Source organism: Lutra lutra, chromosome 1, assembly GCF_902655055.1.
Source record: "Lutra lutra chromosome 1, mLutLut1.2, whole genome shotgun sequence".
NCBI classification, from domain to species: Eukaryota; Metazoa; Chordata; class Mammalia; order Carnivora; family Mustelidae; genus Lutra; species Lutra lutra.
In genome coordinates this window covers 56,815,104-56,834,164 of record NC_062278.1, presented here as the reverse complement: position 1 = coordinate 56,834,164, position 19,061 = coordinate 56,815,104, and the positions used below count along the sequence as shown (strand labels likewise).

Genomic DNA, 19,061 nt, shown 5'->3' with positions numbered 1-19,061 from the left:
CTAAAACTTTTTAAAACTATAAAAAGAATAAAGGAAGAATCTGTATATGGATGGAATTAATAAATGTAAAAGTAAAATTAATAATTCTGACAAAAAGAAAAACAATAAAAAAAATCAGAGCTGGTTCTTAAAAAGCTGAATGCAAGAGACAAACCCCTAGAAAGCCCAAATAAGAAAAAATACAGATAACATTACAATGAAAAAGGAAATTTAACACTACAATGAAGAGATTAAGAGAATTACTAGAATCCTGAAGAACTTTCTATCAAAACATCTATAAATCTAGAGAAATAGTTGCTATGTTAAAATAAAGTTCTATTTCCAAACTTAACACAAGAAAAGGTAGAAAAAGGTTATCAGACCTATAATCATTTTACAAATCCAAGTATTTTCTAAAGATCTAACATCAATAAGGTATCAAGCTTGATTTTTATAGGCCAGTTGCATACAATCTACAAGGATCAGATGATTCCAATGTGATACTCATTCTTAGCATAGAAAATAGAAAAGCTTCTGATTCATTTTTCAAAAGTAACAAATTCCAAAAGAATTTAAAAAATTAATAAAAAAATTTCAAATATAAAATTCTAATAACATATTTGCAGCATAGCAAATACAAGGCTTGTTACTATTACCTGTATGACCCTGGGCAAATTATTTCACCTCTCCTTAGCTTTTTCACCTGTAAAAAATGGAGATCGTAATAGTACCTAATGCATGAAGTTGTTATGAAGAATAATTAGTAAGTATAAAATTCTTAGAATACCACTTGACATATAATAAATGCTCAATAAGTGAGCATTTAATAAGAACAAAACAGCAACACAATACATTGCATTATCACATTAAAGTGGAAAATGAGATCTATAACAAATATTTGACAATTTTTTTTAAGTAGACATTTTGGAAAATCTTTAAATAAAACAGGTATAAAAGGCAATCTCCTACTAAACATTTGAAAGTCTATTTACTACAAGCCAATAGCACAAATTATACTAAGTGTTAAAATACTGGTCATTCCCACTCAATGAATAAGGACTAAGATGTTCAATATCACCATAATTATTCCATTTTTTTGGTGTACATTAATGAAATAAAGACAGCAAATACTGGAAGAGATGAAATTATGATTTGCAGATGATATGCAGCTAGAAATTCTACGAAAGTATAAGCAAAACTCTATTAAAATTAATGAGAGATTTTAGTCAGGGTCTGGATAAAAGATGTATCAAAAATCAGCTTTTTTTTTTTTACAGTAGTAGTAAATTAAAATTTTAAAGGAGAAAAAGAGAGCCCAGTCACATCAACAAAAATTATATAATTCCCTGGAAGAAACTTAATACAAGACTATATGATAAATTATATAAAATTTCACTGAACATACACCACAACATGAATACTATTAACTACCTCAGCAATATCTGTATCTTCTCAATCACCCAAACTAGAAACTTGAAATCCCACCCTTCACATCTGAAGTAAGAGTCACTAAGTCCTACCAATTTTACCTCATATATATTTTTCAAATTTGTTACCTCTTTGTTATTTCCACTTCAATTGCCCTGGTAATCCTTTGCAAAGGCTGCAGCAAATTGAACATTCTCCTTACTTCTAACTTTATCCATCTCAAAATCATAGCCCACCCAGATGCAAGGGTAATCAACCTAAAGCACAAACCTAACTAGATCAGGCCCCATTTAAAAACTAGAAATAAAAACAAACAAACAAACTAAAAACTAAAAATCACCACTGAATTCAGGATCAAGAACAATAAGGCCTTTAGCCATCCGGACCAAGCTTCATCTCCTCTTCCTCCTTCCCCCTTTTTTGGTGCCTAAAATAAGGCTCTGTGTTTCTCACATTAGGAAATGTATTTCTGCCTAAATACATGGAGGGCTTCTCACAGCTACTATCATTGTACATCCTTCTAAACTTTCAACATCAATTTTTAAAGATTTTTTGAGAAAGACATTATTTTATGTTAAAATGAATATTTTACAGAAGAAAAAACAAAATTTATATAACTGCTTAAGTTAAAATGCAGGATTTTAAGGAAAGATGGCATTTACAACTAGCAGCTTTGACCTTTTCCCTTGGCTCAGAATGAGTATGAAGATGTTGCATTTGCTATTATTAGTGAAAAGTCTAACACTAACCAAACTGCTGTCACTACATTTGCCAATGAACCAAGATGTAAATAAAACCTGCTGAAAACGTAATCATGCCAGGTAACTACTCTAAATTTCTTTAAGTTGATTAACTCATTTCACCATGGTTTACACCACCTGACATGACTTCATTTTTACTGCTACTCTCACCTTTGCTCTCTACTCCAGTCATAGTGGCAATCCTTGCTTTTCCTGAAAAACTTCATGGTCCCACTTCAGGACCTTTTCCCCTAGACAATATGGCTCTCTCCTTCAATTCCTTGAAGCACTTCCTCAAATACTGCTTTCTCTATCCCGACCTCCCAATTCTCTTCTTCCCAATCATCATTACTCTCAAAAGGAATTCTGCTAGTTTTTCTTTCTTCATCTCATTCTCCTTAAAAACTTACTGTTTTTTCCCCCTACCAGAATGTAATTTCCATAACATAGGATTTTTTATTCACTAAATCTCTAGTGCCTAGACAAGTACCTAGTACACTGTAGGCTCTCAACGATCTACTGAATTATTTATTGACCTTATTAAACAGGTACTAATGTTAGCCCGATTTTATCTAATGAAGAAACTGAAGCAGTGAGAATCTGCCTTATGGTCACATAGTAAAAGGTGGAACTAGTTTGTAAGTACAGTCTGCCTTCACTCTTTAAATAACCGCATGATGCCTCTAACTTACATGAATTCCATATGTACTACCTATTTAGTACGTTTCTCTAATTAGACAGTTGCTTCCCAGCAGGGGATACTTCGTCAACTTTGTTCTCTCCTGACTTCTAACCCGTTTTACAATCAATAATTGTTTACAGAATGAACGAAAGCATAGATATATTAATTACCCAGTTATTTCTACACGTATGTTTCAGGTGGCTAGATTGTTTTCAGATTTAACTAAATTTTTTTAATATAAAAAGAAATCCTCCCTTTAGAAATGCAGTGATGTAAAAAAGTATTTTTTCATTGACAAAACATGATTAATGACGAATGATTTAATTAAAAGGACCTGGACTCTACTCTTACAATTTTCTCCAAACTGGTTTTTAAAGCTAAATTCACCATTAGCATACATTAAGCAAAACAAAACAAAAAACCTCCAGAACCAGCTATTCAGTTTATTATACACACATGCACAATAATTATCTTATCAAAAACCGCAAACGACAGTGCCATATTCGTAGACACCGAGATTCAGAAAACATTTGATCATGCCAGATAAAAATAGATAGCTTCACTTACAAAAACTGACGCTAATGAGAACACCCTCCGCAGCAAGACCTGGCCCTGAAGTCACCAGGACCTAGCTTTCTGGAGTAAGTTTGATGACTATCTTAAGGGCATGACTACCTTGACACAGAATCCCGATAGTCATAGGTTTACTCTGAAAAACAAACATTCCTGGGTGGAAAGGGTGGACACAGGAGAGATTTTAAAAAGAGGACCCTCCCAGGCCGCCTCAAAATCTAGAGCCCAAGGTTCTCCTCAGAGCTCCTCACCGTGTCTAGACTAGGGGGAAGCGACCTTTTCTCAAGTTCACGTACAAAAGAAAAACCGGCCATCCAGCGTGAAGGCCGAAGAAGCAAACACAAACTGAGAGCTCTGACGAACAAGGACCCCCTTGCGCCTAACCGCCCCTTCGCAAGTTGAGCCGCAATCAGAGTTCTCGCGAGATTTATCGTCTCCGCGCAATCTCGAAGCTGAAACCTCGCGGCTTTATAGCTAAGCGAAGACACGGTGGGTAGTGGGAAGGGGGTTCTGGAAGGACAGCTCCCAACCCCCTTGGTGAACCCAAAGATTTCCTCGACCCTCCTCCCCACTTCTCCCCTTTCTTCATTGAAAGCCGTTCCCCAGGGAGGAAGGGACTTCCGGAGCTCTACCGGAACCGGAAGCATCGGGAGTGAGGGGGTGGAGCTGAAAAATCAAAAAAAGCGCGGCGAAAGCTGGAGGCCGAAGAGGGCTGGTGGCGGCCCCCAGGAGGGGTTGAGGAGGATGCCAATGGACTCCACTGCCTGCTTGAAGTCCTTGCTCCTGACCATCAGTCAGTATAAAGCCGTTAAGTCGGAGGCGAATGCCACCCAGCTTTTGCGGCACTTGGAGGTGAGGGGCTCTGGGGTGAGGGACTAGACGGGCTTCCCTGTAGAAATTCTTAGTTCACGGTGTGGCCGGAGTGTAGCGGCCCCTGCCTAGGAGAGGAAGGACTGCTCCTCGCTCCTTCAGGTGTAATTTTGCATTAGTAAGGAAAGCAGGGGTCAGCTTTGAATTCCTACCCATCTTCTTGCTCCGCCCCATGTCCCTCCACGTTCAGCTGACTGCAGCTAGAGTGAAGTGTGACTACTCAAAGTCCTAGGAAGAGGGGACGGTGTGACAAAAGGGGAATTTAAGCTGTGTTTGGGATTGGTAGAGGAGAAAGTTCGGAGCTGTATGTTTTCCTTCGTTCCATCGCAACAGAGCCCTTACAGAATAGAATACACAGGAATTCTCGGTGGCGGAGGTGATGGGAAGTGACGATTAAACTTGTTTTATTCTTTGTCCCTTAGGCAGTTTACAATATGAACCAGTTGCTTACTGCTTTTCTTATAACTCATGTTGAACTAAAATTTGAAAAAAAATTTTTTTTAACTTTTTTGAGTTCAGAAGCAATCTCACCAGTAACCATAATCCTTTTTTTTTTTTTTACCAAAATATATTGCTCACAGTTTTTCAAACCTAAATTGCTAAATAGCTTTTACTTTTTCTTAGTTCCATTGATTTGTGTCTAGGTCACTTATTCACAGCTTTCTGTGTTCCTGTTTGTTTTTAAGGTTTTAATCTGTCATTTATTACATATTCATGGAATTCCAACAAACAATGACCTCAGTTTAATAAACAATTTAGCTCAATCGAAGCTTATTTTAATTCTCTCACAGCTTCTGTTAACGTAGAATTGAAGATAATTTTACAATATATTCTATTTTGTTGTATTAACAATGATATAGGATATAGGATATAAAGCTAAATTACCAAAGATTAGCAAAATACATACTACAGAGAGAAGACAATTGCAGCATTAAATATGCCTTCATTTTCTCTGGCTTCACTGATGCTCCTCTTCATGACTTTGGTGCCCGCCCTTCCTGAGTACATTTTCTTTTTTCATTCATTATTTCACAAATCCCTGCAAACCTAATAATTATGATGCTAGCTGTTAAATGCTCAGGCTTTGCTTCTCAGAATAGTACAATGTCCTAGGGGGTTCCAGAAGCCACAGAATGAGCAGTTTTATTTAAGTAGTAGTACAGCATTTTGAATAACAATCTGAAACATTACTTCTCTTTGAGAAAAAATGGGTATGCCTTGAATCTGAGAGCCATGTTATAGTGAATTGAAGGAGACTCAGAGAAATTTGAGGCATAGAGACTGACTTCTTGATACTGCACTCCGGAACTTTTAAGGGGTTTACTGAAAACTTTTCTGCCATTTAGAGAGGTAATGTACATACAGTGCATAGTATGCATTAATCTTAAGTGAAGAGTTGGGGTTTTTAACATACATATACAGTACAAGTAGCTACCACCTGTTCCACAGTACAGAATATTTCCAGTCCCCTATAAGGTTTTTTCAATTGTCCCTTCTCATAACGTTCAGATAAGTGGATTCATAAGATATGTACTTTGGTGTCTGGTTTCTTCGATTCTATAAATCTGTGAAATTTATTCATTTCGCACATGTGGTAGTATTTATTCTTTTTTTATTTCTGTGTAGGATTCCACTGTATAAATGTACCATAGCTTATAGGCTTATAGACATTCTCCTGTTGATGGGCATTTGGGTTTCTAGGTCTGGATGGAATTTTGAATAAATCTGTTGTAAACATTTTCTTACTTTTTTTGGATATAGGCTCTCATTTATGTACCTAGGAGTGGGATTGATTATGGTAGGTTGATGTTCAGTTTTAGTCGAAACTGCCAAGCAGTTTTCCACAGATTACACCATTTTTACCTTCCTATCACCAATACATGAAATTTGCTGACACTCATTCTCATAGATTCTTGGTGTTTTCAGATTTTTAAATTTTAACCATTTTGGTGGGTGATGTTAATGGTAAATATCTTTGTGCATACTTCATGAGAGCAATATCTGAGCATACAAAGAAATGGCTACCATGTAAAAGGAGAAGATTGATTTTGCTATTATGCTGCACTTCTGCAATATTTTTTCTTTATAGCCCCCTGCAGAACCTGAGTTTTGAATTTTTTTATGCTTGGCAGAGCTGAGCTGGTCTCATTCTTAATGGTTTTTTATAGCACTAATGTTACATAATGATTATGAGCACAGATTCAGGAACGATTACTTTCAGTTACGCTGCTGTCTTGGTGTATGCCTCAGTTTACTCATCAGCAAAACAGCACCTAGCATATAGGTATTATGAAGGTGAAAAGAATTAACATATATAGAACAATGCTTAGGCCAAAGTTAAGTGCTGAAATATTAGTTATTACTAAAATAAATTCTATTTGCATGGGAACATCCAAGTAAAGAAGAAAATTTTTAAAGCGATTTTTACATTTTACCTTGTAATAAATAAATATTACATGGCAGAGTACTTACATTGTTGAAATACAGGTCTCTTCCTGAGGGAAATTGTATTTAAAGCAGAAAAATGTCTTAATTGTGGAGGTGTAACTTCATAGGTAGGCAAAAGAGCAATCAGATTATTCCTTACTCCCCAAATATCTACTGTCGATGTGTAATTTCACCACTGGATCTGTTTTTTCTTTTTAGATTTTAATATTAAAATACATGCTCCTTGGGAACAGATACTTTGAAACTCTTTTTCTTTTCTTTTCTTTTTTATTTTTTTTAAGATTTATTTATTTTAGAGAAAGAGAGGGAGAGTGAACATGAAATGAGTGGGCAGCTGAAGAGGGGGGAGAGAGAATCTCAAGCAGACTCTAAACTGAGCTCGGAGCCCGAAATGGGGATGGATCCCAGGACCCTGAGATCATGACATGAGCTGAAACCAAGAGTCAGACGCTTAACTCACTGTGCCACCCAGGCACCCCCGATATCAGCAAAGCTTTAGAAGAAAAACTGATATCTGGGGGAGGGAATAAAAGAGATACAGAAAGGAAAGTTTAGAGGGATATTAAAACAGCCTGTTTAGACCTTATCTTTTTAAAAATAAAAGTGTTTGAATTAGATTTTATCTAGTTCTCAGGTAACTAATTGTTTTTCTATCCTTATAGAAAAGATACTTTGTTTTATAGAAAAGTTAGGCTTTTAATGAAATTCAAAAAGCCTTTTGAAAATACCTGGCTGTCAAGGTGCCTGTGTGGCTCAGTCATTTAAGCATCTGACTCTTGATTTCTGCTCAGGTCATGATCTTAGGTTCCTGGAATAAAATTTGTGTATGCATGACCTGGCTACTTAAAAACTTTTCTTTTTAAAAATTCTATTTTTGTAATCTCTAACTTCTGAGCTCAGCTACTATCTTTAGAGGGAGCAAAAAGAGTAACCACATAGTTGGTCCCAAAGCTAAACCTTTGGATTTAGCTACTTTTTACTTTGCATTGCCTCCCTCAAAATAGGTGGAATGCACATACTGGAACTTATTTACTCAATAATTACTCAATAAATATATTGCAATAGAGTGTTGATTTATACCCTATGCCTTCAGGGTGTTCAGTGTACTAAAGAGGATAAATATTGCTATGTTGTCAAAGTTTGTCAGCTCATAAAATAAAGTATAATGTGCTATAGGATAGTGTAATAGACAAACCTAACCTAGTTGATGAAAGAGGGTCAGGAGGAAACAAATTAAAACTTGGATCTGAATTTTAACATTAGCTAGGGAGAAAAGGTATAGGTAATCTTCCAGGCAGAAGGAATGGCATTTGACTTTTCTAAATTGGAAAAAAGCATGGCAGGGGCACCTTGGAAAACAGTTCTTATTTGCTTGGAGAAGGGATGGAAATTGCCAATTCTTAACTAACACATTTTAATTACTGTTTTGTAGGTAATTTCTGGGCAGAAACTCACACGATTGTTTACACCAAATCAGATATTACCAAGTGAATGCTTGAGTTGCCTTGTGGAGCTACTTGAAGACCCAAGCATAAGTGCACCACTGGTCTTAAGTATCATCAGCTTGCTATCTCAACTAGGTAATGTATTTCCTTTTTCTTTCACATTTTCTAGAAGATGTTGAGTTTAATATATTTGTAAAGGGTGTATTGAGTTATAGTATCTTTTGGAGAATGATTCACATTCAAAAGATTTTCTCATTGCTGGATCTTTCAGAACTTTTTGCATTGTGGATCCCTTATAAAAAGAATATTGTTCACATCCTTTCTTGAAATTATTGGAACAAAGAATCTAAAGCATAACAAAGGTTCAGGGGTCTACAGAAAAGAATGTGTCTTGGGAAATGCTGGCCTACTTTTGAATTTAAAAAATATATGCACATAATGCTTGTATTACATCACTCAGAAAAGTCATAGCTAGTGATTAAAAAAAAAAATCCTTTTTTGATAGACTACACCAATCTCAGAGCTAAGGGTAAAAATGCAGGTGTTGCTTTTTCTACTTTTTTCTATCTTTAGTTTTTAAATTTTCATTTCATGGGTACCCTTTTCCTTGATGTGTGCTTGGGAATAGAGGGGAGATAATTCTTTGTATGATAAAATTAATGCATGCTTGTTATAAAAAAATCCCAGTGATCAAGGAATATGAACATAGATCATCATGTCCAGTGCAATGTTCTATGATGATGGAAATGTTCTATATGTGTATTTTCCATTATAGTAGTCATTAGCCACATAGAACTATTGAGCATTTGTACTGTAAGTAGTAGACTAAAGAACTAAATCTTTAATTTTTAATTGATCTAATTGATCTAAATTTAAATAGTCTCTCTGGCTTAGTGTCTAACAAGTTAGCACAGATACAGAGTAAAATAGAATGTCTTTACTCATCACCACCAACTCTTCTTATCATTTCCACTTTGGTAGATAATATTTCTTCATGGTTTGATAGGTGTCTTTCTAGATCTTTTTCAATGCTATAACAAATTATTTTAGATCAAATAAACTAGCATACTTTTTTAAAGATTTTATTTATTTGAGAGAGAGAGCGCGCGCATGGTGGGGGGGAGGAGTGCAGAAAAGAGGGAGAAGCAGGCTCTCCACCAAGCAAGGAGCCCAACTCCTAGGCTTGATCCCAGGACCCCCAGACTATGATATAAGCCCAAGACAGACCTTAAGCAACTGAGCCACCGAGGTGACCAATTAACAAATAATTTTGGTTATTTTTAAAGAAATGGTGTTGCAAAGCATCAGATTTTTTTTTTGCACTCAACATATGTTAGCTATCTTTCCATATTGATGTCTTTTTAATAGCTGCCTTGTACCGTATTGTAGAGTACTATAATTTATTCAAGTACTCTCCTAATGGTGAGTACTCATGTATGCTCTTTTTCAAGTTTTTGCCTTCAGAATCAATATATTTTTATGTATTTTTGCTCAAATATTGGTGTATTTCTGTTGAATTAATTCTCAGACTTTTCAGGTCATTTTTCAGTTCGATGGCCGATACTAGAAAGTTTTATTTTTTAGTTAATAGACTTACTCTTTTTTTTTTTTTTTTACGATTTTATTTATTAGACCGAGACAGGGAGAGAGGGAACACAAGCCACGGGAGTTAGAGATGGAGAAGGAAGCTTCCCGCTGAGCAGGGATCCCGATGTGGGGTTCAATCCCAGGACCCTGGGATCATGACCTGAGCTGAAGTCAGATGCTTAAGGACTGAGCCACTCAGGCACCCAATAGACTTATTCTCTAGAGCAGTTTTAAATTACGAAAAAATTGAGATGATTATCTTTAAATTGCGAAACTTTTCCAAATATGTAAAGCAAGTTTTTTCCTTTAAATTAATTTAGTCCACATAGAAAAATCATTTGTTTACTGACAAAAATGGAAAAGCTCATATTCCCTTTCCTTTTCCAGCTCATACTATTTCTGTGATTAAACTTCTGAATTGGAAGGTAATTATAAATAAAATAGCCATATTATACTTGGTATTCTTATGCACAGTAAATTTAATATGAAATAAACTTAAAATTATTTATCTTTTATTCATGAAGATCATATAGAAAAATGATATTTTGTGCCATTTTATCTTAATTTACAGCTGTAGACAATGAAACCAGAGACTGTCTTCAGAATACATATAACCTGAATAGCGTACTGGCAGGAGTGGTTTGTCGGAGCAGCACTTGCCATAGTGATTCGGTGTTTTTGCAGGTACACACACCTACACAGTACTCTTCACTTATACTTGTTTTTCTTTCTGTATTTGCGTATCAAAATTGACAGTATGTATTGTAAATTGCTAATTTATGGTGTATCTACCGACATAATCCTGCATGAATAGGTCAGTTCTTGCCATTAATAAATTTAAGAGCTGGTTAATCACACACGTACTACTATTTAAAAGTTTCTATAGAAAGGAAGCTTATCTACCTCTACAATTTGTTTCGAAGAAAAGCAAATCTAATCACTTTGACAGACTTAAAAACACAGATGTAAACATTTTGAGATATAAGCTATTCGTATTAAAATTGCAAATTGGGTTGGCATCTAGTCCCAGTCTGCTGAGGAAACATTCTACAAAAAATTAAAGCTATAGATTTAGTCTCCTTTTGCATAGACTCAAAGGTCTCATACAGATATATTGTTGAACCTAAAATGCCATCAGTTGCAAGAAAGGAAAACATCACCAATTAATCTGACATGCGGTTTTAAAGATGGCAAAATATGAAAAAAATATATATGTATATGTTTTAGCCTGTGTATATGTTTAATATGGTTAAGTGAACCAGGTTGATGACAAGATGCTCTGAGATAGATTGTATAGAAATGTGTGGAATCAGGAGATGAGCCCTAAAATTCTTAATAGTCTCATTACTTTATGTTTAAAAAGCAGAACCATTTTAAGAAATAGAAAAATTCTTGCTCTAAACTCTGCTTCCTAAAATGGTGACATGCTCAGAATGTGCTTAGAAGTCCATGCTTAAAAGCATACAGTATGTTTTTATATTTATATTCACTAGTATTTTCTTATTCTTAGTGCATTCAGCTTCTACAGAGATTAACATACAACGTCAAAATTTTCCATTCTGGTGCCAATATAGATGAATTAATTACCTTCCTGATAGATCATATGTGAGTACACAACCAAGCAGTAACCAAATAATCTATTGATTTATTTTTAAAGTAAAACTATAATAATTTGGTTTTTCTTAGATAATATTTTCCAGCTTTTTAAATTGAGTGGGACTCTAATTCTTATTTACTCCTTTTAGATGATTTCAGGGATCAAATGGTATTAACCAGCTTTAATTTTCATGACAATAATTTATGAAATGAATTGATTTGAACAGAAAAGAAACTGTTGCAACTGAAAATTTTATGCTTATGTTTAATCTTGATAGGAGAATATATGAATGAGATAGAACATGGTCATTCTGACAATTATTTCCATATTTCTGTGCTATAACCGAATAAGATCACTTAGTTTCAGAATATGAAATGAATGGTCAATATTCAAAGCTTGACTGTCTTCACATGTTAATCATTTTTGCATAAAGAAAGGAGTTTAAATTACTATAAAATAGAGTAATTTAGAATGAACTTAATGCTTTTATCTTTTATTATCTTCCTTAAAACAACAGTCAGTCTTCTGAAGATGAGTTAACAATGCCTTGTCTAGGATTACTGGCAAATCTTTGTCGACACAATCTTTCTGTTCAAACATACATAAAGACTTTGGTAAGTTTTGCATATTCGTGGTGGGTTCTATGCTTAAAGAAAATTATGTCCATATTTTTCTTTAAAAAAAATTAACAAGAATTCTCATGTCTCATCCATCTGACTCATCAAACTTAAGGAACAGATTGACACATAATTAACTTGATGTGTTCCAACCTTTGCACATGTTGTATTTAAGATGGTAAGTATTAATAAAAATGTTGAGTACTAGAAGTTTTCCTTCTCTACAGCATCCAATTATTTCTTACGCTGAATAATTCAAGATATGCTAAAGTATTTTGTACTAATAGAAAGGACACACATCGCTGGCAATCTCATTTGCCTCAGATCTTATATATCCACAAAATCATTGGCAACTCCACCAGAAAGATCCATGAATAAATGACTACAACTACTAGCACTTGTAATGAGTGAAGGCACACGAGTTAGGTTAGCTGAACCACTGTTAGAAATATGTCAAATCAAGAAAGTTCATTGATTCTCTAAGGTATTTTGTGAATAAGTCCCCTGCTGTGCGATATCCAATATTACCTGTTTATTTCAAATTAAACAGTATCTCATTTGTTTATGTATTGGAGGTACTTTGGAGGTGGAAGTTGTCTTGAGCCATAGAAGTGTTTGAGTAATATCTTAAATTGATAAGGATGTTTAATAAAAGTTTACCTACTCTGTGCAAGATACACTTTCTAAACCAAAATATAAAAATAATCATTTTTTATTCTAATTTATTTAAAAATTTTTTTCTTTCTCAGAATAATGTGAAATCTTTTTATCGAACTCTTATAAGTTTCCTGGCCCATAGTAGTTTAACTGTGGTTGTGTTTGCACTTTCAATATTATCCAGTTTGACATTAAATGAAGAGGTTGGGGAAAAGGTAAATATGATTTATTTTTATTATTTTTGAAAATAGTTTTGAAATTTATATTCTCTGATATTTTTAAAGTTACTGAGACTTTGTTAAGCTTTAGAATGGTGTCAACTTAAATTTTTTTGTATGATATACTTTCCCTAATTTGCTTTTAAGCTGTTCCATGCTCGAAACATTCATCAGACTTTTCAGCTAATATTTAATATACTCATAAACGGTGATGGCACATTAACTAGGAAGTATTCAGTTGATCTATTGATGGATCTCCTTAAGAATCCTAAAATTGCTGATTATCTTACCAGGTATGGCTCTCTGACAAATTTTAAGACTTGCTTTGTTTTGTTTTTCTTTTCAATGAACCAAGATATGTTTGTGATGAATAAAACTGCCTTTTCAGATTTAGTAAACTGGGATTCTACTAATGAACAAGGGACTCAATTGAAATGTTTTGATGTGCTTTATTCCCATTCTTTTTGCTTTTCTGGCCTAAAATGTATAAGTATAAGAACATGGGAGAGGGGTGTGTTTCAGTCTTTGTCTTAGATAAATAATGTTGTATCACTCTCTAAAGTGTATACATCTTGATTAATCTTTTCCAGCATCAGATTTAAATCTTGAACATTACAGTTTTTGGAAAGACATTGTTATTATAGGGACATTCATGTCAGTATATTTGTCTTTTTTGCATAAAAATGAATAGCATTTTCTTCATCACGTGCCTCTCTTCTATCATAAGGTAAAATGAGAACATATGTTTATATGCCCATTCTATCTTAGTGGCATTTCATGTGATCATTTATCTTTTGAGATCAGTTATCAACTGTTTTCCAAAGAGCTCATGGCCATTTAATAGCTTTTATTTTTTAGGGGTAGGGAAAGGGCAGAAGGAGTGGAGAGAGAGAATACTAAGAAGTCTGCACACCCAGTGCAGAGCCCAAGAAAGGGCTAGATCTCACAACCCTGAGGTCGGGAGCTGAGCCAAAGTCAAGACTTGGACACTTAACTGACTGAGCCCCCCAGAAACCCATGGCCTTTTTATATCTTAAGTTAAATTTTCCCAATGCTTCTGCTGCTTTGTGGTCATGGGTTAAGAAATTGTAGAAATTGCTTCAAAGAGTTCAATTAATCAAAACCTGAGAAAATCACACTTCATGAATTTGTATTCTACATATTCACTTTCTCTAACTTTATCTGGACAGAACTTCTCATATTTATTCCCAGCTTTTTTTCACATTTCCTACAGTGGCCGTTTCAAATGTTTACTACTTGGCTCTTGCCACTTTTCACTCAGAAGATGACCTTATCTTTGTTTCATGGGAAAAAAAACCAAACTGAATCCCGCCTGATTGGAATTTTTTCAAATTTTTGCTCTTGTTAGTGTCATCTTGTTTTGCTTATAAACACATACTTTGGGACGCCTAGGTGTTACAGTCGGTGAAGCAGCTGTCCTCAGCTCAAGTTGTGATCTCAGAGTCCTGGAATCGAGCCCGGCATTGGGCTCCCTGCTCAGCACTGAACCTGCTTCTCCTTTTCCGTCTGCCTGCTGCTTTGCCTACTTTTATTCTCTATCTCTCTGTCAAATAAATAAATAATAAATAAATAAATCTTTAAAAAACACATCCCTTTATTCCATACATTAAATCTCATTCTGTCCTATTTTTTTAAACAGTATCTTTTGTCTCTTCAATGTCTCCTATCCCATTGACTCCCTTCACTTAAATTTGACTTTCAACATTTCCTCCAACCATATGTCCCTTCTACAAGCTATGATCTTCCCATTGCATTCAAGGTAAACAAAATTCTCAGTATAGCCCTCTAAAATCTGATCTCTGGGAACTGCTCAGCCTTGTTTCTTTACATTTTCTTATCTACTTCCCCCTCATCACTTCAGACAGTAAATAGAATCTTCAACTTGCTAGAAATGCCTTTTGTGTATCCATGTGCTATTTCCTCTGAAGTACTTCTGCTGGAAAGCTGGAATAATTTTTGCTTTATATATCTAATTCCTGTTTATTTTTTAAGATTCAAGTGTGGGAAACCTCATCTGATCAGGCCTGCCACACTGAGTCTGGATTCAATATTCATCCTCCTAGCATTCTATATATTTCTCCATGATAGTGTTATATTTTACATTATACAATATTCTATGTTTCCGCCTTCATTCTTAGACTGTTAGCTCTCTCACAGAGCATCGTTCTCCCAAATACAGGATGCACTAGTCACATAGACAATGATGTGGGTGGTACCTCTAGTAGCTCTTAGAGTTCTGTAACACAGGGCCCTGCTCCTTACCTCTGTATCTGCAGAACCTGATATAATATCTAGCTGTTCTAAGTGCTTTATAAATAAATAGTTACCTAGTTTATTAGAATATTTCATGTTCTTTGAATTTTTACAAACTGAAAGTAGCTTTAAAAAAAAAAAAAAAAAAGCAATCAGGGCGCCTGGGTGGCTCAGTTGGTTAAGAAACTGCCTTCAGCTCAGGTCATGATCCTGGATTCCCGGGATTGAGTCCTGCGATTGAGTCCCACATCTGGCTCCCTGCGCGGCAGGGAGTCTGCTTCTTCCTCTGACCCTCCCCCTTCTCGTGCTTTCTCTCATTCTCTCTCTCTCTCTTTCTCTCAAATAAATAAATAAATAAAATCTTTTTAAAAAATCGAAGTACTGAAAGTTTCAATGATTTATTTATTGCCACATGAATCATTGTTTTTTCACTGTTCAAAAAATAACAGCCAATTTATGTATATCATAGTGGTGGAATGTTTTAAGTTTTAAGTATAAATTTTTCAATGACTATTCTATATTAGAAGCTCAAAATAAATAGATGAAAGAAAATATGCTTAAGTTTTATATTTATTTTGTATATAAATCCTTTTGATGTGCCAGTTTCATAATTATCATTTGATGTATATTTTTAAACTTAGGTATGAGCATTTTTCTTCATGTCTCAATCAAGTACTAGGTCTTCTTAATGGAAAGGACCCTGATTCTTCTTCAAAGGTACGTAAAAATACGACTTTTGTTTTAAACTTTTGAAAACTGTAATGTGCAGAAAAATCTTAAGTTTGCAGCTCTCTGAATTTTTACAAATTGAACACAGTCATATAGCCATTATCTAGATCAGAAATATAGCATTACCAATACTCTAGAGCCCTTCTCAAGTCTTCATTCACGGTACTAAAAATTGTTTCACGGTACCTAATGAATATATGTGTACCGTGACACAGCAATTCGACTCCTAAACCACATAGCCAAGATAAACATGCCAATAAGCTCATCAAAAGACATGTAGAAAATGTTAAATAGAAAATGCAGTTTTAAAAATGATACTATTTTCGGATTTTTTAAAATGTCAGATGCTTAGGGATAAATCCAAAAAAACACATACAAGTTCTCTACTCTGAAATTATAAAACATTGAGAGATATAAAAGACCTAAATAATACAGATATACCAAGTTCATAGATTAGAAGAGTTTCAAATTCATTCCAGGTTTTAGTGTTTTTTGTGTTTGTATTTGTTTTGATTTTGGTGTTATGTGGACATTGGGAAAGTCTAAAAATAACTAGTGCTATCTGAAAAAAATTAACAATGTTAGAGGACTTCTAAATACTACCAGAATACCAAGACTTACTATAAAGCTGTAATAATTAAAACAGCACAGTACTGTCATAGGGATAGACAGCTAGTCCCCTGAAACAGAGTACAGTTTAAAACCAAACCATAGGGGCGCCTGGGTGGCTCAGTGGGTTAAGCCGCTGCCTTCGGCTCAGGTCATGATCCCAGGTCCTGGGTTCGAGCCCCACATCGGGCTTTCTGCTCGGCAGGGAGCCTGCTTCCTCCTCTCTCTCTGCCTGCCTCTCTGCCTACTTGTGATTTCTCTCTGTCAAATAAATAAATAAAATCTTTAAAAAAAAAAAAAAAAAAACCAAACCATAACATATGGTCTCCTGAATGATAACAGTGCATTTCTGAAAGTATGGTCATTTCAGTAAATGATACTGGGTCAACTGAATATCCATATGGGAAAAAAATGAATTTTGTTTCCTACCTCACATCAAATGTGAAAATCAGTTCCAGAAAGACTGTAGATTTACATCTGAAAGGTAAACAGTAAACTTAGAGAAGAAATGCCTAGCAGAATATCTTTACAGCCTTGAGAAAGACAAAGATCTTTTTAAATAGGAAACAAAAGCACAAGCTATACAGGAAAAAGTTGATAAAGACTGCCAGTGACACAGTGGAAGGCAACCCACAGCGTGGGAAAAGGGATCTAAGATACATGTATACAACAAAGTACTCTGATCTAAAATATATGTATTTATTATTTTATATATATTTAAAAACGTGTATTTATAAATCAAAGAAACACTGAGCTCAACAGATAATCTGAACAACAAAAAGAATTGGTCAATAAATATGAAATTGCTGTTCAACTTTATTAATCTATAGGGAAATGCAAATTTAAATGATAATGTGATACTACTATGTGCCCACCAGGTGGTTAAAATTAAAAATATGAATAGCATTGAATATAGATGAGAATACAAAAATCCCATAAGGTTGTAGTACTCATGGGCTGAAAATTGGCCCAACCACTTATGAAAATAGGTATTATCTAGAAATTTTGGACACATGCATAGAGCATGAGCCAGCAATTTCACTCACCCAAATAATTAAATACATACATTCACCAAAGGCCGTGTATAGCTGTACTTCTCCTATAAGGCAAGAATTAGAAATAATCCAAATGCTATTAATAGTGAAATGGGCAGATAAATTGTGGTGCATCTGTATATTAGAGAACTACACAGCAATTAGGATGAGTAAAGTGCAACTGTGTGCGATAATATGAGTGAATGTCAGTAACCTACTGCTGAGCTCAAGAAGTCAGATGGAAGGAAGGGTATGCACTGTAAGATTCTATTTATATATAAAGTTCCATGTGACTTGTTTTATATAAACTGGCAAGCTGATTAAAAAGTGTAGAAATGCGAAGATGCAAGAATAGCTAAGATAAAATTAATCTACAGTGTCAGAAATCTGACGAAGAGTAGTGACTGAGACATTGGGAGGTACACAAGGGACTTCAGGAGTTTTAGTAGAATTCTCTTGATCTGCTACTTACACAGGTATGTTCACCTTGGAAAAACCATCCACCTTTGTACTAGTGATTTATTACTTCTGTACATTATACTTAAGAAGTGTATATGAGGGGCGCCTGGGTGGCTCAGTGGGTTAAGCCGCTGCCTTCGGCTCAGGTCATGATCGCAGGTCCTGGGTTTGAGCCCCACATCGGGCTTTCTGCTCAGCAGGGAGCCTGCTTCCTCCTCTCTCTCTGCCTGCCTCTCTGCTTACTTGTGATTTCTCTCTGTCAAATAAATAAATAAAATCTTTAAAAAAAAAAAAAAAAGAAGTGTATATGAGAAGGTATTTTCTTACATGGGTGTAATATGTCTCTAGTAAGAGAAAAGAGAAACTGATGACATTGCTTGCCTTCAGGGAGTGTAGCTAGAGATCAGGCTGCTTTGTTTAGCCATGGAACCAAGTAAATGTATTACCTATTCAAAAACAAGTACTATAATTTATATTTGAAAATGAATAAATCAAGGATTATCATTTGTTACATAGTAAATGTTAATGGGCTGAATTCTATTAAAATCAGATGCTGTCAAGTTGGTCAAAACACAAATCCCAATTATATGTCATTTATAAAAATACAGATAAAGGTAGAAAATAAGTGGACAGGCAAAGAGATGCCAGTGATTTATTTTAAATGATAGGTTGGTAGTATAGGAAATGAGGTAGAATTTAACTTAGCTAATAAATAGGTTGGTGTGGGATGTTATGTGATGTTATAAAGGCCCAATTTATGATGTAAAGAACTGAGGCGTAGAATAGAGGAGTTAATAGCTACAATGTCAAAAGCATGCACACAGTGTAGAAATAGCCATACTTAAGGTTTTAAAGCTTAGGAATACCACTTTTCAGTATTATCCTAAAGTATGCTTTATAGGAATTCTCAAATCTCAGCATGATTGCAAGTAGTTTCTAATTTTATTTTTTTCACTGTAAAAACAAAATATATCTGTGATTTCAAAAACAAAAACAACTAAGTACTATAGAAGACATGATATTAGTTGAAGTTGCCCTCCTTTCTTTGGCTTTCACAGCTCTGCTTACTAGGAGTAACTACCATTAACAAATTTCTTTGTAACCTTGTGGTACCT

General features: G+C 34.8%; 2 protein-coding genes across 17 annotated transcripts in view; one reads left to right on the top strand and one right to left on the bottom strand.

Annotated features, from left to right (window-relative positions):
- DZIP3 (DAZ interacting zinc finger protein 3) overlaps positions 1-3,897 on the bottom strand; it is a 117,108-nt gene extending 113,211 nt beyond the window's left edge. For 6 of the 16 annotated variants that reach the window (XM_047723903.1, XM_047723950.1, XM_047723994.1 and 3 more), the window contains exons 1-2: positions 3,654-3,897; positions 636-682 (exon numbers count right to left, since the gene is read on the bottom strand). The gene's annotated coding sequence lies outside the window, so the exon portion shown is untranslated. Of the gene's footprint in view, positions 1-635; positions 683-1,535; positions 1,559-3,396; positions 3,539-3,653 lie in introns of those variants that run through there. The other 10 variants (XM_047723961.1, XM_047723873.1, XM_047724011.1 and 7 more) reach the window with 4 other exon arrangements.
- A 96-nt stretch (positions 3,898-3,993) lies between these two features.
- The window catches only part of CIP2A (cellular inhibitor of PP2A), a 34,234-nt gene continuing 19,166 nt past the window's right edge, over positions 3,994-19,061 (top strand). The window contains exons 1-8 of the mRNA XM_047724024.1: positions 3,994-4,254; positions 8,153-8,300; positions 10,324-10,436; positions 11,263-11,357; positions 11,867-11,963; positions 12,716-12,838; positions 12,989-13,134; positions 15,757-15,832. Of these exons, the coding sequence (XP_047579980.1) occupies positions 4,147-4,254; positions 8,153-8,300; positions 10,324-10,436; positions 11,263-11,357; positions 11,867-11,963; positions 12,716-12,838; positions 12,989-13,134; positions 15,757-15,832 (906 nt within the window). The 5' untranslated portion in view covers positions 3,994-4,146. The remainder of the gene's footprint in view (positions 4,255-8,152; positions 8,301-10,323; positions 10,437-11,262; positions 11,358-11,866; positions 11,964-12,715; positions 12,839-12,988; positions 13,135-15,756; positions 15,833-19,061) is intronic.